General features: G+C 51.2%; 9 protein-coding genes across 9 annotated transcripts; 3 read left to right on the top strand and 6 right to left on the bottom strand.

The window, feature by feature from the left end:
* Window positions 1-175: 175 nt before the first annotated feature.
* On the top strand, window positions 176-3,137 carry J3458_021011 (uncharacterized protein; the record flags this gene model as incomplete). The annotated part of the gene is made up of 2 exons (XM_007812571.2): window positions 176-3,037; window positions 3,093-3,137. 2 exons carry the CDS (start codon window positions 176-178, stop codon window positions 3,135-3,137), a joined length of 2,907 nt encoding a protein of 968 aa, XP_007810762.2.
* Window positions 3,138-3,239: 102 nt separating this feature from the next.
* On the bottom strand, window positions 3,240-3,734 carry J3458_021010 (uncharacterized protein; the record flags this gene model as incomplete). Its single annotated transcript, XM_007812570.2, has 1 exon — window positions 3,240-3,734. One exon carries the CDS (start codon window positions 3,732-3,734, stop codon window positions 3,240-3,242), a length of 495 nt encoding a protein of 164 aa, XP_007810761.2.
* A 70-nt stretch (window positions 3,735-3,804) lies between these two features.
* Window positions 3,805-4,029, top strand: J3458_021009 (uncharacterized protein; the record flags this gene model as incomplete). Its single annotated transcript, XM_066122347.1, has 1 exon — window positions 3,805-4,029. One exon carries the CDS (start codon window positions 3,805-3,807, stop codon window positions 4,027-4,029), a length of 225 nt encoding a protein of 74 aa, XP_065972601.1.
* Window positions 4,030-6,733: 2,704 nt separating this feature from the next.
* J3458_021008 (uncharacterized protein) lies at window positions 6,734-7,650 on the bottom strand (the record flags this gene model as incomplete). Its single annotated transcript, XM_066122346.1, has 2 exons — window positions 6,734-7,521; window positions 7,587-7,650. The coding sequence occupies 2 exons, from the start codon at window positions 7,648-7,650 to the stop codon at window positions 6,734-6,736; spliced, it is 852 nt and encodes a 283-aa protein (XP_065972600.1).
* A 1,433-nt stretch (window positions 7,651-9,083) lies between these two features.
* On the top strand, window positions 9,084-10,630 carry MCA1_7 (Ca(2+)-dependent cysteine protease; the record flags this gene model as incomplete). Its single annotated transcript, XM_007812568.1, has 4 exons — window positions 9,084-9,822; window positions 9,881-10,319; window positions 10,380-10,549; window positions 10,605-10,630. 4 exons carry the CDS (start codon window positions 9,084-9,086, stop codon window positions 10,628-10,630), a joined length of 1,374 nt encoding a protein of 457 aa, XP_007810759.1.
* Window positions 10,631-11,136: 506 nt separating this feature from the next.
* On the bottom strand, window positions 11,137-11,616 carry J3458_021006 (uncharacterized protein; the record flags this gene model as incomplete). The annotated part of the gene is made up of 1 exon (XM_007812567.2): window positions 11,137-11,616. One exon carries the CDS (start codon window positions 11,614-11,616, stop codon window positions 11,137-11,139), a length of 480 nt encoding a protein of 159 aa, XP_007810758.2.
* Window positions 11,617-12,012: 396 nt separating this feature from the next.
* On the bottom strand, window positions 12,013-12,997 carry J3458_021005 (uncharacterized protein; the record flags this gene model as incomplete). Its single annotated transcript, XM_066122345.1, has 1 exon — window positions 12,013-12,997. Exon 1 carries the CDS (start codon window positions 12,709-12,711, stop codon window positions 12,013-12,015), a length of 699 nt encoding a protein of 232 aa, XP_065972599.1. The 5' UTR covers window positions 12,712-12,997.
* A 1,823-nt stretch (window positions 12,998-14,820) lies between these two features.
* J3458_021004 (uncharacterized protein) lies at window positions 14,821-15,886 on the bottom strand. The gene is made up of 3 exons (XM_007812566.2): window positions 15,476-15,886; window positions 15,293-15,377; window positions 14,821-15,232 (listed from the first exon to the last, which is right to left on the bottom strand). Exons 1-3 carry the CDS (start codon window positions 15,662-15,664, stop codon window positions 15,051-15,053), a joined length of 456 nt encoding a protein of 151 aa, XP_007810757.1. The 5' UTR covers window positions 15,665-15,886; the 3' UTR covers window positions 14,821-15,050.
* Window positions 15,887-20,739: 4,853 nt separating this feature from the next.
* J3458_021003 (uncharacterized protein) lies at window positions 20,740-22,698 on the bottom strand (the record flags this gene model as incomplete). The annotated part of the gene is made up of 1 exon (XM_007812565.2): window positions 20,740-22,698. The coding sequence occupies one exon, from the start codon at window positions 22,696-22,698 to the stop codon at window positions 20,740-20,742; it is 1,959 nt and encodes a 652-aa protein (XP_007810756.1).
* Window positions 22,699-23,499: the final 801 nt, after the last annotated feature.

The following is a 23,499-nucleotide window of genomic DNA, read 5'->3' as shown; positions in this document are numbered from 1 at the left end:
ACCGCGCACATCATTGACGCTTCTAAAACTCAACTCATCAGAGGCTACCCTAGGTGACTGTCTGCTGACTCAGCAATTGACAGCTTCGACCTTGAGACGCCATCCCCCCCCACAGGCTTCCACAGCTCGGGGACGAAGCCCAAGCACGACGTCGCCGCTCACACTCATTCTCGACATGCGGCGCACTCTCCAATCAGCCCTGCTGCTGGGCCTGTCGTCGCTCGCAGGCGCAGTCTTCAAAGACGAAGTCGGCGACATCGATTTCCACTACTCCCTCGTCGGTCTGCCCCAGGTCGAGACTACCTTCTTCCACCGACCGCGCAACGAGGACAAGGCCAGCTTGCTCTACACACTCGGCGACGTTGGCGTCGTTGGCGCTATCAATCCCAGCAACGGCGAATTGGTATGGCGCCAGCACATTAGCCATGGAATTGCCAATGGAGGCGGCCATCTCAGAGCCCCGGAAGGCGAGAATTGGGTCACGTCGGCTTACGGATCCAAGGTACAAGCGTGGAATGCTCTTACGGGCCGAAATATCTGGGACATGGAATTCAAGGGTATCGTCAAGGACCTCGAAATTTTGGAATTGACAGAAACCCCGAGGAAAGATGTTTTGGCCCTGTTTGACGAGGACGGCGTGACGGTTCTTCGCCGGTTACACGGCGCTCTTGGCACCGTGGTTTGGGAGTTTCGCGAGACGAGCAAGGACCTGCCCGTCCAGGTTTCGACCAACATAGCCAACATCTACGTGCTCAGTCTGCATGGCTCGCCCGGCTCTTATAACCTCAAGGTCACGTCTTTAGACATGGCCACTGGTGCTCGCGTTGATCACTGGTCCGTTGGCAACAAGGGCGACATCCACGGAGTCGAGGATGTCATGTTCGTTGGCGCCAACTCGGCTGCGCCCATCGCCGCCTGGGCAAGCAGGGACCTCTCCAAGCTCAGCGTTAATGTGCTGGGCACGAAAGCTAAGCAGGAGTTTACTCTCCCCGATGGGACAGAGACGCTTCGTATTCATGCTCCCCATCTCGCCCAGTCTCAACCTCATTTCTTGCTTCATATTGGCACCAAGACTGGCCACAAGGCCATCGTCTACCACACCGATCTCAAGAGCGGGCAGGTCTCCAAGGCATATGAGCTGCCACATCTTTCCGGGCCGGGGGCCTTCTCGACCAGCTCCGATGCTGCCAATGTCTACTTTACTCGCATTACAGCGAATGAAATTTCAATTGTATCCTCCGAGTCCCATGGCATCCTTGCCAGTTGGCCGTACAAAGATGGTCACGCTGCTGTCCATGCAGTTTCTGAAGTAATCAAGAAGGCCGGCGGCAAGGAGTTTGCCATTCGTTCGGCAGCTGTTACTGATGGAGACGACTGGGTTCTCATCAAGAACGGCCAAGTTGACTGGACTCGCCACGAAGGCCTCTCTGGCGCTGTCGCAGCTGTCTGGGCTGAAATTCCCGAGGCAGAGAGACTTGCCCAAGTGCTGGCTGAGGAGGCTCACGCCAACCCTGTTGCCGCCTATATTCACCGCGTCAATCGACACATTGCAGACTTGGAGCATCTTCCTGCTTATCTCGCTCGCCTCCCCCAGCGCATCGTCGATGGCATCTTCGGCGCGGATCTAACCGGTCACAAGGACGGGCTTCATCGCGATACATTTGGATTCAGCAAGATTGTCGTTGTGGCTACGCGCCGAGGTCGCTTTTATGGCCTCGATACTGGTCGCCACGGCAAAATCTTGTGGTCACAGGCCGTATTCCACGTGGCCCCTGGCGAATCTCTTGTAATCAGGGGCATCGTGGCCAAGGATGCTCAGAGTGTTGTGACGGTTGTGGGATCCAACGGTGAGCGTGCCACCATCGAGTCCACCACTGGCAAGATCCTGGAAGCGCATCAAGCTGGATCCTTCACCAAGGTTGCTTCCACTGCCGTCATTGGCGACGGACCTAGCCAATGGCTGCTTTTGCTGGGTGCAAATGGACTTCCAGTACCCAACATGCCTATTGGGGCCATCCCCAATGATACCGTTGTCCTCCGTGATGGCAACCTTGGCGTAAAGGGCGTCAAGTTTGCTGCAAAAGATGGAGAAGTCATCAAGGATGATATCTGGCAGTTCCAGGTCGGCAAGGGTCAAAAGATTGTCGACATTGCCAGTCCACCCAGCCACGATCCCATTTCCTCGATTGGTCGTGTTCTCGGAGACCGCAAGGTGGCGTACAAGTATTTCAACCCTAATACCATTGTGGTTGCCGCCATTGAGGAGGCCACGAGCACCCTTTCGGTTCACTTGCTGGACATTATTTCTGGCCAAGTGCTTGCATCTCAGGTCTATCACGGTGTGGACAGCACCAAGGGCGTGTCCTGTGCCATGGCCGAAAACTGGTATGCCTGCACATTCTTTGGCGACTACACCGTCAACGACGGTACCGACCGAAAAATCAAGGGGTTCCAAGTTGCCGTTTCGGATCTGTATGAATCTCCCGAGTCCAACGACCGTGGGCCCCTCGGAGACGCTGCAGAGTTCTCCTCACTGAACCCAGTCGACACTCCCACTTGTGTTCCTCTGCCCCATGTGGTCTCGCAAGCATACGTCTTCTCTCAGCAGCTGAAGAGTCTGTCTGTCACCCAGACCTTGCAGGGCATCACTAGCCGCCAGCTCCTTGCATACCTGCCAGATAGCCACAGCATCCTTGCGGTGTCTCGACACATCATTGACCCCCGTCGTCCCGTCGACCGTGATCCCACTCCTGCTGAGGTCGAAGCAGAGGCTCTGATCAAGTACACGCCTCAATTTGAGATTGACGGACGGGGCATTGTTTCACACGAATTAGACGTGCTTGGCGTGCAGGAGATTCTTGCCACGCCAGCCGCCGTTGAGAGCACCAGCTTGCTTTTCGCCTATGGTGTGGACATTTTCGGCACCCGAGCTGCTCCTAGCGGCGTATTTGACATTTTGGGCAAGGGCTTCAACAAGGTGACGTTGGTGGGCACCGTTGCGGCCCTGTTTGCTGGCGTTTTGTTCCTGGCACCAGTGGTAAGTCATGCTCACCCTCCCGTTACAACCCTGCAGCAAGCTAACGTGTGCCTAGGTTCGGAGAAAACAAATCGACAGAAGATGGGAGGCGTTCTTGTAAAACAAGTGATATAAAGAAGACACATAGACTTGTGCTAGCATGATGCGAGAGAGCTAAATACACGTAATATTATCCCAATGTCAACCTCTTCCTTTTGCCTCGTCATGCCTCTGGCCAGTTGCCATTAATCACGACACAGCTCCCGTTTGCGCTCCGCGCGGCGTCGTCCTCACTCAGAAATGCCGCATACCGAGCCACATGTTCTGTCGGGATGGCCGCACACGCCGGCTGCGTCTGATGCATCTGGTCCAGCCCTTCCTTGTGCAGACCGTCGGCAAACGCATCGTGGATGTTGGTCTCGGCCATGCACCCCAGCAGCAGGGCGACGGCGTAAACCCCCCTCTTGCCGTAATAGCTCGCCGTGTTCTTGGTCACCCCCACGACGCCGTGCTTGGACGCGACGTAGGCAACGCCGCCGGACAGTCCCCTGAAGGACGCGTTGGAGCCAATGTTGATGATGAGCCCGCCCGGCGGCTCTTGCCTCTCCATCTGCGCCACGGCGTGCTTGGTCACGAGAAACGGGCCCGTCAGGTTGACGGCCAGCACGGCGTCCCACGTCGTCTTGGCGCAGACGTCCGCCGGCTCAAACTTGTCCATGATGGCGGCGTTGTTGACCACCACGTCCAGGCGGCCGAACTTGTGGACCGTCGAGGCGACGAGCTGCCGGATGGACCGCTCCTCCGTCACGTCGGCCCGGAGGACGAGCGCCTGGGTGGGAGAGGGCGAACTCCTGCCGGATGCCGGCGAGCCGCGACTCGTTGACGTCGCTGATGACGATGTTGGCGCCGCGCTCGAGGTATGTGCTTGCGATTTGGCGGCCGAGACCGCCGCCTGCGCCTGTGACGAGGACTGTCTTGCCGTGGAGGGCCATTTTGCTCCTTTCTTATGGTGATGATGGGCGACTCATGCCGGGAGGTGTGCTTGGTTGTGAGCGGACTCGCATGTGATATATGCGCGGGCGGTGACCTTTGACGGCGTCCAAGACATGGCAACCTGGGCTTCTCGCCTGGCTGGCCGTGATGTTATGAAACCATACGCTCACGCCGCAGATGGCCGTTGTGTGGATCCCGCTCGTTGAAAGCGGCGTGTCGTATTCGTGTCGACGGGCAATCGGGCGCGTTCCGAGTACGATGAGACCGCGCTTGGGTGGGATGTGGGGATTGGTTGGTAAGATGCTGGCTGATTTTGAGATGCGTGTTGGTTCTGTAGATGTTTACGTTGGTTTGTTGCAGCGAGGGTTGTTTTGCGGCTGAGGGATAAAGGCACTTGGCTTGGCATACAAAGAAGCTTGGGCATGACGATTCTTTGTTTCCTTCCTTCTTTTTAAAAAAGAAACTAACTTGGAAAAGATACCGGATGCGTATGCGTTCTACTCGACTGGACCGTGTAGTTGGGGAGCTCGACATGAGTGGGACCTGGGGTTTGCAGGGCTGGTTCATCACACGTGGGCTGTAGGCACGGTGGTTTTGATGTGTGACATTGACAGACAGATATTATGGAGTAGGAGGCCCGTGTTGGTGCGTTGAGGGGATAACGAGGCCTGACTTCTGCCGCTTTTGTTAATTGTAAATGCGATATGGCTGTCAATGAACTTGACTCTTCTCCAAGCCTTGCTCAACAGTCGGCCTGCATTGTGCTCGGTCCCATGAACGAGAATGCTGTTCATCCGTTGGATGAGTAGCTTCAGTCGGATTGGAGCAGCTCACGCCATGTTGGGAGCAGATGCGTGAGCCAATGATGTCGAATACATGGCAACGTCACTCCAGACATGGTCTATCCGCACGCTGCCAATGTCTCTGCTAGTTCCCTCTCGTCTTAGACAGAGAATGGGATGAGACAAAGGGAATGATTCCAAAGGTCAGAGAGCCAGCTTGGGATCGCTACCCGCGGAGAAAATACTGATGCCGACGATACGAAGTCGGGCACCAGCCAGATGACGGCAACTTTGACAGAAGCGTAGTTGAGATGCCATCATGGTTCTCCTGAAGCCTCACTTGACGCACAACCGCTGCAAGCGTGGCGATTTGACACTGCGGCGGGAAATGGAACTTCAACGGTATCGACCAGGTAGATCTAGAACCTGATCAATAGGCTTGTTCTTTCCAAGCAGCGTCATCCCTTTCCAGGCGGGTCAAATGGTGCCTCGTGATACTTGTCTGGTAACTGGTAGCAACAATGCCGTCCCTAAAGAACGCCGGACCGTAGCAGCATTCAAATCCACTCGTTGCTACTGGCGTTTCTGCAGCCCAATCTAGAATTCCCGGTGGACCAGTTTGAGGCACTCTGGAATGGAGGGACTGGTTACCGATACCAAGCTACCTGGGCTTGTCCCATACTTGTCCAACTACTATAAAAGACATTTCTCTATGTCTCTATAAGGAACAGGCGTGCACTTCCGCACCGCCCGGCGATAACGCATTCCACGGGTATGTACTCTAGGCCTCTGGCCTACGACATCTCGCCTCTCCCCTATATCAGACCGCCATTAAATATGAATATTCATCTGGAGTGAGCGATAGCCGGACACGACAACGTAATCTGTCGTGGTTGCCTCTCAGAATACGCAGTGTTCTAGCAAGTCCTTTGCGTCCCAGTGTCCCTGCATCAAACGAACATTGCAACCCGAATCGGATGTTTGTTCTGATACCAGGCGGAGAATTCGAAAAGAATTAGGTATGAATGCGGCCCAGCGACCCGCCCAGACGACGTCGCCAGTAATGTCGACAACACGGTCTGCATCCCCAAACAGAGGGGTGTGTCAAAGCAACCGGCCAAGACCTCCTTGCGTAAGTCACTGGAGATGTAGACTACATGTGTAGGCTGCAAACGCCTTGTTTTGCACAGAAACCTAAATCTCACCACATGCGAGAGCACAGGCGCCGCGAGGCGGCGTCTCGTGTTTCCCAAGGTGAAGCGTTACACTACATTCTGAAAGATCTAGAAGTCTCGCCAGCCCAGCCCCGAAACAAGGGGACCCATGCTGTATCCCGTCAGAATACTTGGAAGCCTGCCACCTTATTTCTGTGAAACCGTTGTTTGCGTTGTTTGTGAAACACCGACCGCCACTACTTACGCGACCGTCCCCTACGAGTACACTTCATGCTGAAAGAATCTCCCTCCCTGCTACCCAATGAAGGGCCGAACAGGATGCAGACCTTCCCATGGACCGAAGTATATAAAAGTGGATACACTAGTCCTACTATTGTTCAGTCGCGATGGATTGCTTTGCATCCATCTGGGACTGCGGGAATAGGGGTGCTGATGAACGCAGCCATGGAATTCACCATGGAGGAAAAGGATGAGACGGCTGCGGCTAAGATACTACCGATTGTGTACCGAGCAAGCATCTTCTACCAACTATGCACCACAGCTTTTGAATATGGGCCATTTACACATTTTATACTATCCAGAGTGTCACAGAATTGGCGCAGACGTCAGACTAGTGAGCAACGTAAGCACAGTGGCCGTACTCGTCTCGCAAACTGGAGTGCTTTTATTCATCTTGCATTCTGAACTAACATAACTTGCTTCATGATTTGGCCTTGAACGCTCAATGCTTGGTATCACATATGCTACACAACCAGAGCACAAAGCCCTCAGTCCTCATAATAGTCATCATACTCCTCTGCGTATTCTTCCTCGGCTTCATACAGCTCCTCTCGAGCTTCCTCCAGCGCTTCCCTCTCACTGCTGCTAGCACTGGAGCTAGCAGCGTCTTCCAGTGCCTGTTGGTAGTTTTCACGAGCTTCGTAGACGTCTGCTCGAGCCTCGTCAAGAGACTCTCGGTCACTGTCGTACCGGCTGGCGGCATACATTGCTGGAGGGGTCTCGTTGTATGTGACGTATTCGGTATGATAGATATTGGTCACAGACGGAGCTGCAGCTGCGGCTGCGGCAGGGGCAACATACGATGAGTGATTGGGTTTTTCGTCGTCGCTGCTGTCGCTGTCGCTACCGTGGAGAGCATGGTGAAGAACAGCTCCACCAATGGCGCCAGCTGCAAGACCACCGGCAGCACCAAGAAGTAGGCCTCCTGCGCCGCTGCCCTTCTTTTCTTTCTTGTCGCCTTTGGTCTGTCCTTGGCCATCTCCATTGTAAGCTCCTCCCAGTGGAGGGGGACCAGCAGGAGGTCCGTAGCCTCCCTGAGCCGGAGGGCTCTGCACGGGAGGGCTTTGCATCGGCGGTGGATTGTAGCCCGGCGCTTCCCACTGCGTCCTACCCGTCGACTCCTCTACATAGTACCAACGTTGGTGCTGCTGGTCAAAGTAGGGAGTCCATCCCTGAGGCAGTGGTGGCTTGTCGGACGGTGGTTGGTAGGCAGGTTGGGGGGGCGGAGGACCGCCTTGGTTTGCGCTGTACTGGCCATAGCCTCCATAGTTATTATCTGCGAGGTAGACTATGGTAAGTAAGAGGTAGTGAAAGCTGCGTTGCGTCGAAGAAAAGACAAACCGGGCTGAGGGGGGGCGCCAAATCCCATATTTCCAAACTGGTTGGTCATGCCCTGGACCGACATTGTGGCAGCGCGTTGGTGCAGATAATGTCGACTAAATACAACGCTCGAAGCCGAGAATTAGAGCACCAGGAAAAACGTAAAGCTGCAGGAAGGACGGAGGATTCGGGAAAGAGGTGAAGAGTATTTTATCCCCAAGCCCCCCTGTTGGATCCCTCCCGCGCTGCACCGAAGCGTGGGTGGTCTTGGTTGGAACACTAGGTGGACGAGGACGAGGGGTAAATCACAGTCGAGCTCGGTGAATGCGGGACATTCGAGACGACAAGCAATGATGATGGCGCCTCGGAACCGCTAGAAAGCCGATAGGCAGGGCAAGGACTGGATAGGTTCAGGGTCCAAAGGGTTGAAAGGATCTGAAAGGTCAGATTCTGGCCCTGCTGCATACGTCCAAACGGGCCGCTCCATCAAGTCAGTTGGTGTCATCACGACGGCCCCCACGGCTTCCATGGCTGCACAGTGTCGGCTGGTCATGAATCACGCCGAACACTTATTATTGTCGCGACACGTATCGGCTGGACACTTCTTGCAATGCAGACGCAGATGGGCACCTGTCCGGGTCGCAGATCCACTGGGTGAGTACAGCCCCGAATGCCCCGAATGCCCCGAATGCCCCGAATAGCCCCTTGGAACAAAGCCGAGCATTGGAGCAGCAGTTGGTCATGAAGTCGGTGGGGTGTCGCAAGGCGGTGATGAGGTTGACAAAGAGAACTCACGCCACGGTTTGGCCATGGCAAGGCAGAGCAAGGTCAGAAGTCGAGCCGAGATGGAGGTATCCAGCGAGGAGGTAACTACTCCGTAGCACCAACGCACTTGCGTCGTGGTCACATATGTACTGCCAAGACCTCGGGAACTCCAAAGTGCGCGGCTGATCCACGCTTGATCCCGCCCCGTCCATGATTACTCGCAGATGTTTGGCTGTTTGACAACATGTGAGGTGTCTCGGCATATTCAAAAATGTTTTGGTCACATCATGGGGCTGAGCAGCGCTTTCCCAAAGAGGTGGGGGCGGGGCAACCACTATCCGCGTCGGCATCGCCATCGTCATGCCAAGTGCCTCATCCACCATCTTCTTTTTGCTTCCTTTGCCCGAGAGATTTGCATCTTCGTTAGTCTCGCGCGCATCACCGCTCATCGGCCCATCTAGCCGCCATCGCGAACGTTGAACTTGCCCATCCTCGTCGGCCCGCGGCCAGGGTTGAGAAGCTTGCAGCCAAGTCACCATCGATAACTCGTTCACGCAGCGAACACTCGACCTCAGACCGCAAGCGCCTTGGGATTCCATCTCCGCGTCGCTGCCGACCCTGATATTCGTTCTACATATCGCCTAGATCGACTTTACACATTTCAGCGCATCACGCTGCCAGTACTTTGCCTCGCCGCAAGTTCGTATTCAGCCTTTTCCTCCAGGACAAACGCGTACATACATCGCAACCACCATGTCTGGCTATCCCGGCCGAGGACACTACGGTGCTGCGCAGCATCACGGTGGCGGAGGAGGTTTTCCTCAGGGTCAAGGCCCTGGCTTCGGCTACGGCTATGGAAACTACGGCGGCCCCCCTCAAGGCCCTCCTCAGGGTAACTATGGTCCTCCGCAGGGAAATTACGGCCCTCCCCCAGGCCAGTACAATTCACCACCTCCTGGTAATTACGGTCCTCCGCAGGGGAACTATGGTCCTCCTCCTCCAGGCCCGCGTCCGCCATCCGGACCGCCCCAAGGTTACGGTCACAGTCCCCAGCCTCAGTATGCCCGTCCTCCGCCGGCCAATCCACCGCCGCCCGGCTACGACGCTTACGGGTATCCAATGCAAGGAGGCACCTATGCCTACCGCGCGCAGGCCGGCCCCCCTCCCCCCACTACTCCCCAGCAGTTTGGCCACGGTGCTCCCCCAGGCTACACATTCCAGTACTCCAACTGTACTGGTCGTCGAAAGGCCTTGCTGATCGGAATCAACTACTTTGGACAAAAGGGAGAGCTTCGCGGGTGTATCAACGATGTCCACAACGTGTCGAATTTCTTGATCGAAAGATATGGCTACAAGCGGGAGGACATGGTCATCTTGACTGATGATCAACAAAATCCTGTTATGCGACCTACCAAGGACAACATGCTTCGCGCCATGGGATGGCTCGTCAAGGATGCTCGCCCCAACGACGCCCTTTTCTTCCACTACTCTGGTAAGTGTAATTCCGTATCTCATACTTGTGATGCAGTGCTCACCATAGTCTATATCAGGCCACGGTGGTCAGACCGAGGATCTTGACGGCGACGAAGACGATGGCTTTGACGAGGTCATTTATCCTGTCGACCATCAGCAAGTGGGACATATTGTTGATGATGAAATCCACTATCGCCTGGTCAAACCCCTCCAGGCAGGCGTGCGCTTGACAGCTATTTTTGACTCTTGCCACTCGGCCACCGCGATGGATCTGCCATACGTCTACTCGACCAAGGGTGTATTGAAGGAGCCCAACCTTGCCAAGGAAGCTGGCCAGGGCCTTCTGAGCGCACTGGGATCCTATGCGCGTGGCGACATGGCGGGGGTTGCAAGCACCGTCTTTGGTTTCGCAAAGACTGCATTCAAGGGAGATGATGCATATAAAAAGACCATGGAGACCCGAACATCGCCTGCCGATGTGATTATGTGGTCCGGAAGCAAGGACGACCAGACATCGTAAGTTTCACATGGAATGCGACCTGCCGCAGTTATACGTGCTAACCCGTGCGATTTCAGTGCCGATGCCACAATTGCCAACCAGGCAACTGGTGCCATGTCTTGGGCTTTCATTACTGCCCTCAAACAGAACCCCAGGCAGAGCTATGTCGAGCTCCTGAACAGCATTCGAGATATCCTTGCATCAAAGTATACTCAGAAGCCTCAGCTATCCTGCAGCCACCCACTGGGTACGTTGGTCTCGCGCCTGTCTTCGCTTACACGCCAATACTAACAAACGCTTAGATACGAACCTGCTTTTTGTGATGTAATATTGTTAAATTGGCTCTATGAATTCCGTTATGAGAAAGAAGTTGTGTTGAATCATGAGTTCCATACGTATAATGTGGCGTTGCATGTTCTTTGTGAATAATGTTCGACATTAGATGTAACAAGCGGAGGAAGTGTCGGATATACGGCAACTGTACTGGCTCATGATGAAGCAAATGTCAAATGAAAAGTTATGCTCTTGATTAGGTCTCTTTCTCCATAGACCGCACATCTTAACAACCCCTTCGAAACGGGAAGTAGATTGTGTACAGGTTGGACAGGCCTGGAATGCTAGTTCATAAGGCTGATGTGAGTTGAGAGAAATATATCATTTGGTGTAGCGTCATCTTCGGGATCGAGTTGAGCCTAGGTCTTTCTCATGTTCTTGTTTAGATGCCTTGGCAGTGCCCAGTCCGAGTCCAAACCTGTGTCGTCGTCGTATCAATGATTCGATTAGGATGCTCATTCGGGACGTGGCGTGCTTGATGTGTGGCATGGTGGACGCTAGTCATTGGGCCAGGCGCTTTTGCCTAGCGGCGGTTAACAGTGGGCTGCGCCTTGTTGATGATGGGTAGCCTGTAGGCCCAACCGCGTGATTCATGCTCCGTTCAAAGTCCGGCTTCGCCCACTCCACCACCCAGTCCGACTCGAGCACCTCTACGGCCGTTGGCCGCTTCCTTGGATCAAACGACAGCATTTGGTGCAACAATTGTAGAAATGCCGTCTGTTCTCCTTGTGAAAACACGCCTACGTTGAGCTTTTTTCGGTACTTTTGGACCCCAACGTCGAATGCTTCGCCGAGGGGAGGCGATGGATCCCCTCCTTGAGTGGAATCTCCGGCCTCGTCAAAAAATTGGTGCCGCTGCTCCCACCGCTGCCACCAACGGGGCGGCAAGGGACCCAGCACGTCCACTTGCTGTGCGAGCACTGCGTCGGGTGTGACGAATTCGTCACTAAAGAGGGGTTTCATGGCGACAAGGTTCCACATGGCGACGGCGAGGCACCAGATATCAACGGAAAACGAAAGTGGCGATGGCGGCTCGAACCGCGCTTCTGGGGGCCGGGCGGCCAACGGTGATCGACAGTCTTGACAAGGGCGCATCCTCGAGGCTGGCGCAAATGCCTCGCCAAAGTCGGCGAGGATGAGATGCGTGTCTGCCAGGGAGATTTCATTGGCATTTCTGCCGAGATGGAGTGGCAGAACCGCCTTTTTGGGACATTATGCGGCAGCGGCCCTCCCGCAACGGTCTCTGGGGGTCCATACTTGTCGTGCAGCTGCTCAACGGAGGGGCTGTCCAAGCTGGAGGGAAGTTTGAGCATTGCGTTGCCGAGGTGAATATCTAGCAAGGATGAGGCATAAGGAGCAGTTGCCAAGGGTGTCGGATCAGGCGTGGGCGGCATGACACAAACCTCCGTGGATATAGCCCTGGCTATGCATGTATGCAATCGCCGACACAAGTTTCACAGATAGAGCCCTCGCCACCTCTAGTCTAAACAGGTAATGAAAGGAAGCATCGCTGAGAGAACATTGCGCTGGAGTAGTTGCGTAACACGGGTGCGTTCCGTTGGGGCCGCGCACGGTAAATTCATCGAGGAGCGGAGGAATAGCGTCGTGTCCTGATGAAGCGACAAGACTTGACGCGTTGCGAGGTTTGGGGTCTGAGAGCCTTCTCAGGGTCCTCGTCTCGTGGAGCCTCGAATCTGAGATGCCGACTTTGAGGGCGACGTAAAGCTTTTGCTGGGTGTCGCGCGCAAGCCAAACGGTTGAATATCCGCCGTAACCTAGCTTATCGACAATTTGGTAGCGCTCGTTGAGTACGTCCCCAATCATGACCGGATGGTAGCCACCGCACGTGTATTTTTCGAGGGACTCGGCGCCATCGATGCAGGGATACTGGTCGCGGCATGCCTGTGCCGGACCTTGTCCTGCCAGTATTGCACTTGAATGAAGAGAATGGCGCCTTGCCGGGGATAGTTGACTTATTTGGCTGAGTTTGGACGGATAAGTGGCTCTTGGAGTTTGCCAGGAATGAATAAGTTTTCGAAAGACCTCATTGTGTTGATACAGGACGGGTTGAGCCATCTTTGATGACACCCAGGTTGTGGTTGAAAGTGGCAGATTGATGCCTAGGCGCCGGCCCCTGAGCCTCACCTTGATTTGTGGGTCTCCTCGACGTCGGCGCTTCAGGAAGTACCAATGGGGTCATGGAGCGAATTCTGACATGGATTGATTGACATGGAGGTGCCCAAGGTCCCGTTTTACAGCGCTTTGCAACGCTGGACAGCTACCAGTTGACATGTAAGCTGCAAGGTGGACAACTTCACCCACATGCAGCCATTGCGGATGGGCTGCTGTGTCTTGATGCCAGCATCATTTTCTGATGGGAGATGGTTCCTTGTATGGAAGGCGAGCATAATCAGGCCCTTTACATGTGATTTCTGCCAGGGAAGTCTCTCGAGCAAACAATCTGATGTTCAATCGTTGTTGCGTGACACTTGGACGTAGCATTGAGAGCAAGGGGCCTACATCTTCTATATATCTGCTCCCGTAAATTCAAAATATTACAGGCTAAATCGCTGCTTAAATGATGTAGATCCTTGCGAAACACAAAGATTCTTGAGCAGCTTGGTGTACAGCAGTGGACAACACTGCCAGTATGAACACGGCCGCGGAAGAAATTATAAAAGCGCTGGTTTTTTTTTTCTTTTTTTTTTTCTTTTTTTTTCTTTTTTTTTTCTTTTTTTTTCTTTTTTTTTTCTTTTTTTTTCTTTTATTTTCTTTTTTTTCTTTTTAAAGAAGAAGAAGAAGAGAAAGAGGAGAAAAAAAGGGGAAAAAAAGAAAAGAGAAAGGAGATTATTATAAAGTTTTAACCGCGTACCTAACCTGGTAGTAAAATTGCTCTTATTTATGCACAAGAATAAGGCTTTCCAAGCTATAATTAACAAAGAGCAGCCTAATAATACTGCACAATACAAGATCTAGCCAAAAATAATCATATTCAGAACTCTATAATTTAATTCACTAAATCTATCAGCTCAATCAACTAATATGTCGGCTTTGCGCTCTTCAAAAAGATTGCTTGCAATAGTCTAATACTATCTCTCACACCTGGCCGAGGTCCTTGGATGTTTGCGACAATAAGACACGCTGGTTGTCGATCCTCTATTTGATTCGGCGGGCTCTCAAGTTGTGTCCACTTCTCCAAGATCTCATTGGGAAGCTCATAATCGAAGGTAATATGGAGCGCTGTATCGGCATAGGAAGGAGGAAGAGCTGTCATTACGATCCTCGCGAGAGCTACCAAAGCGAGAAGGTCTGGATGGTTCTCGAGTTGATGGAGAAGGTGATTATCGACTGCGAGTATTCAATGTATAATCTGGAGAATAACAGTTACTGACAGCTACATAATGATTGTGCGACAAGGGTAATATATCAGATGTCGTTCTAACTTACGCATTCCTAACAAACAGGTTAGAGGATTGAGAGTCGACGGTGGAGAACTGGCCCGACTCAGAACACTTCAGGATAAACATTAAGCTTAGTTGGATAAGTTAAACGAGTCCTATACTGAGCCGGATGAGCTACCAGCATACTATGTCTCGGCTATCCTGCATATAGTTTTTTCTTGAGCTATTTTAAGAATGCATAGGCCAGATAACAATAGCTTCCATGGCTTCTCAAAGCCAAATATACCGCTGACAGGCCACAGGAGGAACAGTACAAACTATTTCTGACATAAATAATAGCCAACACAGGACCCCGATTAAAGAGTGTCGAGGTAATTAGTGCTCTGGAGAGACTCCAGGTTTACAGGACTTCAACTCTGCCGGGCCGAAGCTTTTCTTCTCAGAGCTCACTGAACGCAAGACAAGACTTGTACAACAGATATCTCTCACATCCCGATGCCAAGAACGACGCTCTGATAAGAGACGCCGTAAATATTTGTGGGAGAAACGGCATGGATACTCACGATCATCGCGGATAGCTCTCAACCTGCCATTGCCTCCAGCGGGAGGTAAAAGGTATTTAACCAAATCAGGTACCTAATTATCGCGCCTTATCCTACAATACATTATAGTATATTAGTGTATACTCCTTGGTGGGCAAATATATTCTGCCACAGACTGTAATTTTTAATGGCACCGCCAACCATATAGATAAGGGAAAGTGGAGATGAATCGAAAAACCAGGGGTAAATTGAGTTCAAAGCAGATGTGAAGTAGTGAATGATAATGAATATTGCGAATTTTGAATAGTACTAAATAGATCCATGCAAGTTGCGTCCTGCTGCTATGTGGAATCTGGACATATCAATGATACAGTGTGTTCTCAAACCCTTCGTAGTCCCCCACAATCGCTTCGATAGCTACCGCTGAGCTTTCACCGCCGAATCGCAGCTGATCATGGTCGTCGACGTTTATTTACTTGCAAAGTTGGGCGGTAAGATTGACTGGCTGGGGGCAGCCATAAACTTTCTTGTGAGCAGGTGTGCTGTAGCAGCCTGCATCGTTTGCCTGACAGTCAAAGACCTCGCAGCCATCGCCTGGGGTCAAAGTGTTGTGGTATGCTGCAAACGGGTTGCCCCATTCAGTGCTATATTCGTCTAAATCACAAGGTTAGACGGATTCTTGAAAACGGGCATCCAGTCCCAGTGGAAACTCACAGTATGCATAGTCGGGGTTTGAGGAGAATGAATATCCAAAGAATAAAGGCTTGTCAAGCGTCTTGGTCTTGGCAATCTTTACAGTCTATATGCTTAATTAGTATTATTGAGACAACTTCTTTCCCACTATTTTGCCGAGTTGCTTGTGGAGTCATTTGACGTGAACTATGTGAATAAACGTACCGAGCCGGAAGCCCTGAATGGCTCAGAGAAGGACTTGCCAGGCTGAAGAGTGGTAAGAGGGCCGGCCGCACTTCCATCGTAGGGGAAAGACTGCACGTAGATGGCTGTGGGGCAGGTGTTGATGACGACGGCGTTCTGGGCAGAGGCAAGGCCCAAGAGGGCAGTGAATGCAACAACGAAGGCCTTCATATTGGTCACCCTTGGTTTCTTGAGAGAAGAGAGATGTTTCTGGTTTACGTGCTGTTGAATGCTGTTCGAAAAGCGCAAAGAAACAGAAATGTGTGGTCTTATATATCCGTCTCCGGGCTTGGCATTACAACTCAGATCTTACGTGCATGCGTCATAGCAAGCCTTTGTCTCGTATACGAGGCAACGTACGGTCGCCGGCCCCATTGCAGGCCCTAGATCTCGTATTCTAGAACAAGCTCCTGTAAGGGCTGAGCTTGGGCAAATGAAGTTGACACTTTTGTCTCACCGCATCCCTCTGCCCGGATCCCCCGCATCGTCTTACTCCGTATGTGCCGAGACCGACAGCCCGGCTATTCCCTTTTTGGGCAGAAACTCGGTCCGGTCTTATTCAGCCCGACCACAATGCACCGCCATTGTTCCATTGACGTAGGATTGGCCATCAGTCATGACGCACTTTTCTTGGCTGCTGCCAATCGAGGTACATGGCTGCATGATACTGGCACCAGAAGCGGTTGAGATGCTGCTTGACGAGGCCGCCGACCACCCGCTCTCTTCGGAGCCATCCCATGGGAGGATCAGCCGTTAGTCATTGAATTGATGCTGCAGCGATTTCCCGCCTTGCTCCACTGACCTGAAGGAGAGTTTGACGAACGAGGATTTCCGGGGCGTTAATATTTAAACTCGTCCCCATTGGTTAGTCTGTACAGACCAATCGCCAAAGTTGGTTGACAGCCCAGAGAACAGATGCCATCTGTCACTTTTGTAAATGATCCATCGTCTCTGACAAGCCACGTGAGAAACACGGATGCTAGTAACAGGCAACTACACTCGTGTACTTGGAGAACATTGGTCGGATAGGACCAGCGCCCAGAACAGGCTCAGTGATATCAGACAATTGTTCTTCGTCTCTTTTCAGCATGTCCAGTGCGGCACTAAGCCGAACTAAAGAAAAGACTAGTGCTAGCTTATTGAAGGACATAGAAGGTTGAGATTATAGACGCCTCGTGTGAATTTGTCACGGCAGGAATTTGTGTGACTGTTGAGTCATACAGCAAAGTGATAGAGCAATAGAAGCCTTTGCCTAATTAACCCCAATATCTAGCTTATAAGCGTGCCACTTGGCTCTAACACTGTTCCATGATGAGCTCCATCTGAATGATGCAAAGGAAGCTGCGGAAAGCGTTTCATGCTGCTGATAAGCCACGAGTCGATAATCAACACATAAGGGAGAAGTCTGGGGTCATTTCAGACGATAAAACAGACTAGCACAAGTAATTGACAGCAACAGTTTCATCTTATAAGGCGGTCGGGACGTGAGGATCATGGGGGATCACGGAATATAGGAGTTCATAGTTTGGCAATTGTACCCAAAACTTTCCCAACGACCTTTTTTTCTTGTCAAAGTCCTGGCATTTTCTCTCGGTGCCACAGAGTTGGGCCCAGTTGAGAGTATTGCAGTACATTCCCTCGGGTGAGCCTTCCTCGATCCATGGAAGCTTCTGGACTTTCTCATGAGCCGGCTTGGGGTCATGGGCCTCGAAGCACTCATTAGCGCCCCTAAACTTGTCATCGTCCCTAAATATCCTCTTCATCCATTCCTGGTCGTCAAAGGCCTTGCAGTAAACACTGGTGCCATACAACCAGTTAGTGTGGCTCCACGGGTCCAACCCGCATTCCGCGTCCAGAAAGCGTTTTTGCGACTGATCCACGGCTCCGTTTGAGCAGCGGCAGGCTTGGTCTGGGGCAGGCACCGACTAGATTGGCTGCGCCGGCGAGGATTGCGAACTTCTTTTTTTAATGTTGGTAAGGAGTGGATGTAACAAGTGACTGTGCGATGAAATTGTGTTTACTAAGATTGAGTGACTAGAAGACAGAGCGTAAAAGTGTCTGGATAAGTCAATGAGCTACGACTGAAGCCCAAGTACTAATAGAGCAATGCAACTGCTACCTTTGTAGTTTGCTACAACATGACGGTAGTATCCGATCCATCACTCGGATTCTTGCCGGGATTCCATTATGCCGTGTAGCTTCTCCGCTATGTGAGATATACCGCGACTATGGGGTTCACTGAGTAATGTTCTCCGTCCCGCGGCTTCGACAGGATTTACGCGCTGCGCCAGCGATCAAGGGTAGCTGAAATCATATGAGAATTCCGTCTTGACGTAGACTAAGCCACGGAAGAGCTCAAGGGTGAGACGGTCAACGATTGGAGCCGGCCGAAAACAGTCATGGAATGCTGGTCAGTGCTGTCTTGTCCCGGTAGTCCCACCGGAGAACGTACACTGCTTTGCGCTTATCTTCGGCCCTATTTATTAATACTGGATACAAACTCAGATCATGCTTGGAACTAGGCTGTGACTGAGCTCAATGAGTTCGGTGATACTGTATTGTGGAGAGTGTCGAAGGCTGCAGCCAGTGATGACTTTGGAAACATGCTTTTACTAGCTAGCTAACGATTAAAACATTCTTCAAGTTGCTACTACATTATTTCAGTTTGCAATGCTGGCCCCGAGACATTTTGCCTTCTCTTCAGGCTATAAAGTGTATGATAGAGTTTTTGTCATTGCACGTGAAATGAAGAGGCCTCATTCTACTGGCAGTCTAGTTTTTTCAAGGTTCATGTGCAGTTTCATAGGTTATACTATGGGACTGCTATTCAATATTGCTAAAAATTGCAGGGTAATGGAGGCTGCTGAAAATGTTCAAGGACATTCCAGCTGACGGGTCAATGGAGCTGCGACGTGTTGACGGCCGAACATGCTCCCAACCCATGCTAGTCACGCTGTAAGAGTAATAGTTAATAACATGCTACTTTGTAATGAATTCAGTCAACTTGATTGGGCTCAGTGTGATGAGTATCTCCCAGTCTTCCGAGATTCTGGCGTCGATTTTGTCATGTGCAGTGATTGTTGATTGTACAAAAGATGTGATTCCGGGAAGTGGGGGGTTCATTTCCTTAATCTCTCTCTCTCTCTCTCTCTCCCTTCCTTCCCTTTTTTCTTTTTGAACTGATTTGGTACAGGCGCTAATCACTTAAAGACAGGGATGCTACTTTGGACTCTCCTACAAGCTATCCGCGAAATTTGACTTCACCCAAGGTAGACATTCATGATGTTCTGAGCATGAAATTGATATCAAGTACCGTAGTAGCTGTCGCGGATTTAAAATCATCATCGCTAATGTGATTACTATATTTTTGAAGTTCTATTTCCTTGGAAAATTGTTCGGAGCACTGCTACTAACCTGCCTATACAAACATGCACTGCTCTTACTTCTTTAGTATACAATAAATGAAAGGAAATGGAGACACGCATAAACTCACTTTATATGCTTAAATCAAGCGTATCACCAGTATTGTGGCATTTCACTCAACATTGAGTTCAAAACTGGAGCCCAATCGCGGCACTCACACCCCATGTCCCCCTGCCCCCTAGCTTGATAGGAGATGGGCTTGTCAGGGTAAAAGAAGCCTTGTAATAATGAGTTGTCGCAAGCTGCATATATAGAGGGTAAAAACACACCGGATGGCATTAGACACGTGGCGTGGCCACGCTTACTTCTTGATATATTATCATATGACAAAGATTCTGGGGCGGCAAAATCCGACACTCCGCATCCGCGACACTGCATGAGCAATACGGGACGAAATGTGGAGCTCCTCTCTTAATTTGAACAAATGCGTGCATGGGGCTGAGCATTCATGCAACAACGGCGGCGTGTTTAGTTGTGGCACTTCTAAGACTCATGCCTTGTTCGAGATGCTACAGAGTATCTCTAATCCAATCTTGCTAGGAGCAGAGTTTCCTACGATGACAATTATACGACAGAAAACTTTACAAACGATTGCTTTCGTACTTTCATAGAAACAGCCTTGACTCATTTGGTACTACACGGCAGATCCTGCATTGATTTCGTGTGTGGCACATGACAGTAACCCAGTCAGAAATGGACTACAATATATAACGGTGTCCGCTATATTTATGCTTCATTATATCTATCACAAGACAGGGGCTAATAACCGCAAATTAAAGTGCGCTCTGGCTACGCTATATTTTGTGTGGTAATACTCTCTGCGGCCCAAACATGGCTTTAACAGCAAACCTTGTATCCAAAACTGAAGAACGAGGAGCAAACAGGACAGAAAAATTAGAGCTCAATGGGCTCTTGACCTGCTACTCTTGGCGCTGCAAATCGAGCTTGTTGGTGGATTCCCCAGCAGGCGGGAGCGCAATCGAAATAGTATAGCTACGGAGTTTAGGCCTCATTGATGACTGAATCTCCGTCTTTGCTTCACGTTATTCATGCAGTCGATGGCTGGATATTGTCGTCGGAAGCTCCGGCGCCGGGCCGGCCGCGGCTCAGTCGAAACGCACACCGTCTGATAGGGCGACGCCCCTAGCATACCAACGGTTTAGTCTAGGTCATCGACTGCCATGGTAGTACTTGATGCTACGTCTCTAAACTAGACTGGATTCGATATCGCCAGTTGTGTTGTAGACTGCTGTGTCGATTGGTCGTCATTGGCTCAGGGATGCCAAGGATAAAACTAATAGCTTGTTCGTAAATATTTTGATTGGTTTATAATTTCCGGCCGTAATATCAAAGTCACATATCCAATTACGATTCATGTCAGAATACAAGCGCTTGAAGCTTCTTAAAGACCACGGTAGAATTAGAGCACTGTCCCTTGTAACCCCCTGGACAGCCACCAGGAACACGACAGAAGCAAGTTTTCTCTTCACCACATTAGCCGACAAACAGGGTTACAAATTCACGAAAGGGACACCTCAATATGACACGAAGGAGGCTAATTTGTCGAATCGAAGTATATCTTTAGAAGGAACGCGGCAAGATCCTGTCGCAGATGAGATTACACATGCCCCCTTGTCACAGTGGCTAACGGGTTAGACCACTAGGCCATGAAGCAAAAGACCCAGCAATAGCGGCCCATGGCCTAATATCCCCAAGATCCAGCTTATAAGTGTGTACATCTTGGTTCTCTCTGTCTCTCTAGCCTCTGACAATGAGCCAGTAAGTTCTTGGCTACTGAGAGCACCCGTCATTCTCCGACTTTCTTACCAGTTCCGAAAAGAACCTTTCTCGGATGCTCTTTCCATCTCCTCGTAATCGAAACCGCCATTAAAGTCCGTAAAATGATTGTCTTGCTCCTCATAGTCTGAGCCCTCATCGTCTGAGCCCTCATCGTCCGAGCTACCAGCGCCCGAGCTATCCTCGTCCGAGCTATCATCGTCTGAGCTATCATCATTTGAGCTATCATCGTCTTGCTCATCATCGTTAATAGATTCAAGATTTTTGTCCCCAAAATATTCCCTCACAGTATCTTCCTTCACAAGTGCTTCCCACCGCCGCCTCTTATTTGTCCGACAGTTCGGGGTATCACACCAGAGGACATGCTGATTTTCCTGAGAGGAAAATTTCATTTGAAAACCTAGCAGGCCCAGCCATCCAAAGCTAGTGGGCTTCTGGATATACCACAAGTAACGAAGCGAGAGAATTACCTGTCCCATGGCAAGATGCCACATGTATACCGCACCACAGATTCGACATTCGAGCGTCACCTGCCGTCCACACTCACATGCTTTGGGCCACGGGGCTTTCAGGCGAACGTAGCGAGTGTCATGTTTTGCGAAGCAATTGCAGATGCCAGACTGAACAAAATTGAGAATCTCTTTATCGACAGAAATGTGAGGGCATATTCTGTGGTTGTGATGGTGCAATGCATCTACAACCAACTTGGAAAGCCTTTCTTGAATGGCGCGTAGAGTATGATCAGATCGATGCTGAAGGTCGAGCAAAGGTAGATCCCATCCATACCCTATATGAGTAACCCAATCATCAGGTTGGTCCTGCGCAAAGAACCGTGGGAATGCGGATCCAGATTTCCATAATCGACCGGACTTCGGTTTAGGCTGGTGTGACCGGTGGGTGCATGCAATCTCACACGCCTTGCCGGGGGCCACGTCGGGGAAATGTACGATATCTCGCCATGATAGTGACGTAGCTAAACGGTGATCGCACACCGTAAGACGTTCGAGCCATCCAATACAGATTTGCTCATTGGAGGCGAGTCCATATGCTGCATTGTCCTCGGGGAAGAGTGCCCTTGCGTGTAGTGCACCGCACTCGTAGCAATATTGTAAGCTGCGCAGCCTCTCCAGACTTTTACCTACAGTCCCGCACTCTTCGGCCGAAAGGCAGGCGGCGCAATACATGTCGTGATGTAAAGAATCGGCGACGTCGTTCCCCTGCGCGGGGTTGAGCTGAGATACATCAAACCGCTTGTGATTGCCCGATGATTCAGGTTCTCGATGAAACAATCTGAAATGATGTGTATCAAAGAGCGTCATGAGTCTGGGAGAAGTCTGGCGAAGACAATACAAAGAGGGTGCCGGTAGATGTAGCATTACTCGCAGCACAATTTCCGTTGGCAATTCGAGGAGAGGGAATGCCGAACTGATTTCCTGAGCGTCCTCCACTGGAGAAGTGGCCGCCGTATGCATTGAATGAGCCGAATCACAGTCCTCTGTATCCTTTTGGAAAGTAGATGATGTATGCGTTGAATGGTCCGAATCATGGTCGTGTTCCTCCACTCGTGAAGTGGTTGCCGTACGCTTTAAAACACTGAAATCGTATAGTCGCATTGCCATATAGGCCGCGTTGAGAGTCTTCCGTAAGAAGTTCTTCAACCTTGATCTCCTTTTTACCCCTTGTCGCTCTTCCGCGACTAGAGTCTCTTCCCCAAGCACAGTCTGTTCAACAACAACGGCCTCTTGCACAAATGCAGACTCTGCCAAAGCTCCAGTCTCTTCCATAACTGGGTCCTCTTCTCCGGCTGGCTTATTTTCCACGACTTTCTGTGACGAGTAGGAGACGTCAGTAGCCACGCCGTCCACTCCCAGAACAGAAACCGCTGGGGCATTAGTCCCCGTACGATAGAAAGCGCCCTGACCGGCAACACGTGCCGTAAGATTGCGAAAAGATCTAGTGTGCCTCAGTAAATAAGGCCTCTCCATCGCGATAGCTTGGCTGCGTGGTCCCGGGGGCAAATGATTATTTCGATTGAAGCGCGCGTTGGCTGACGCTGCGTAGAAGGACTCGGTATTTCCGCCTCTGGTGTCAAGTTCGTAATACGACGACGTGTCTGCAGCGAAACCGAGCTTCAAACCCTAATAAGAGCTTGCTCTGTGATGGATCTTGAGAATCGAGTCTATCAAAATGTTCTGAGCACTGCTTCTAGGTAGGCCAAGATCTTTTCCTCAGCTAGGTGAGCAGACGTCTTTATAATCATGGTAATAGGCTGCGTGGTTTAAGCCTCCGATCTGCAGACACTACGGCTCTTCCAAGGTGATGCTGGTGCGAACCTACCATATTTTAGCGCCAGGTCTATTTTAACTTGGTTTACACAAAATGGCATCGTTCCTCACGCTTACTTTGTTGAATTCTATACGTGACACTGTAACGTCTGACGTGAATTCGCCGGCCTTGTGCCTACCGAGTCATGGGACGTGCTATGCTAAGCCTCAAGTCCCCAAACTAGAACAAGAGCAAAAGTCAAAATAAAATAAAATAATATCGAAGAGAAAATTAGCTCGGCCGGTGGGCAAGGTACGACAAGGTCAAGTTGACAACCGCAACGACGACGTGCCAACCATTCCGAGCAGCTTCTCACCTCTTTCGGCAAACACGGGTTATACTTGGCCCCAAGTGCATTCCCACGGAAGATTACTCCTCAGATGGCCCGCATCTATCCATGTACTTCAACATGGAAAACTACTATTCAGGCAAGACTGCCCGGTTAGATTGGTGCCAGTATT

This window comes from Metarhizium acridum (assembly GCF_019434415.1).
Source record: "Metarhizium acridum strain ARSEF 324 chromosome Unknown scaffold_577, whole genome shotgun sequence".
NCBI lineage: Eukaryota > Fungi > Ascomycota > Sordariomycetes > Hypocreales > Clavicipitaceae > Metarhizium > Metarhizium acridum.
This window is presented reverse-complemented; position numbering and strand designations above follow the sequence as displayed.

Excerpts from the sequence above, each read along its gene's own strand:
- J3458_021004 (XM_007812566.2), bottom strand. The coding sequence starts at position 15,664 with ATGAAGGCCTTCGTTGTTGCATTCACTGCCCTCTTGGGCCTTGCCTCT. Across the intron at positions 15,378-15,475 it reads CATTCAGGGCTTCCGGCTCG|ACTGTAAAGATTGCCAAGAC; the intron begins GTACGTTTATTC and ends TTAAGCATATAG. Across the intron at positions 15,233-15,292 it reads AAACCCCGACTATGCATACT|ACGAATATAGCACTGAATGG; the intron begins GTGAGTTTCCAC and ends CTTGTGATTTAG.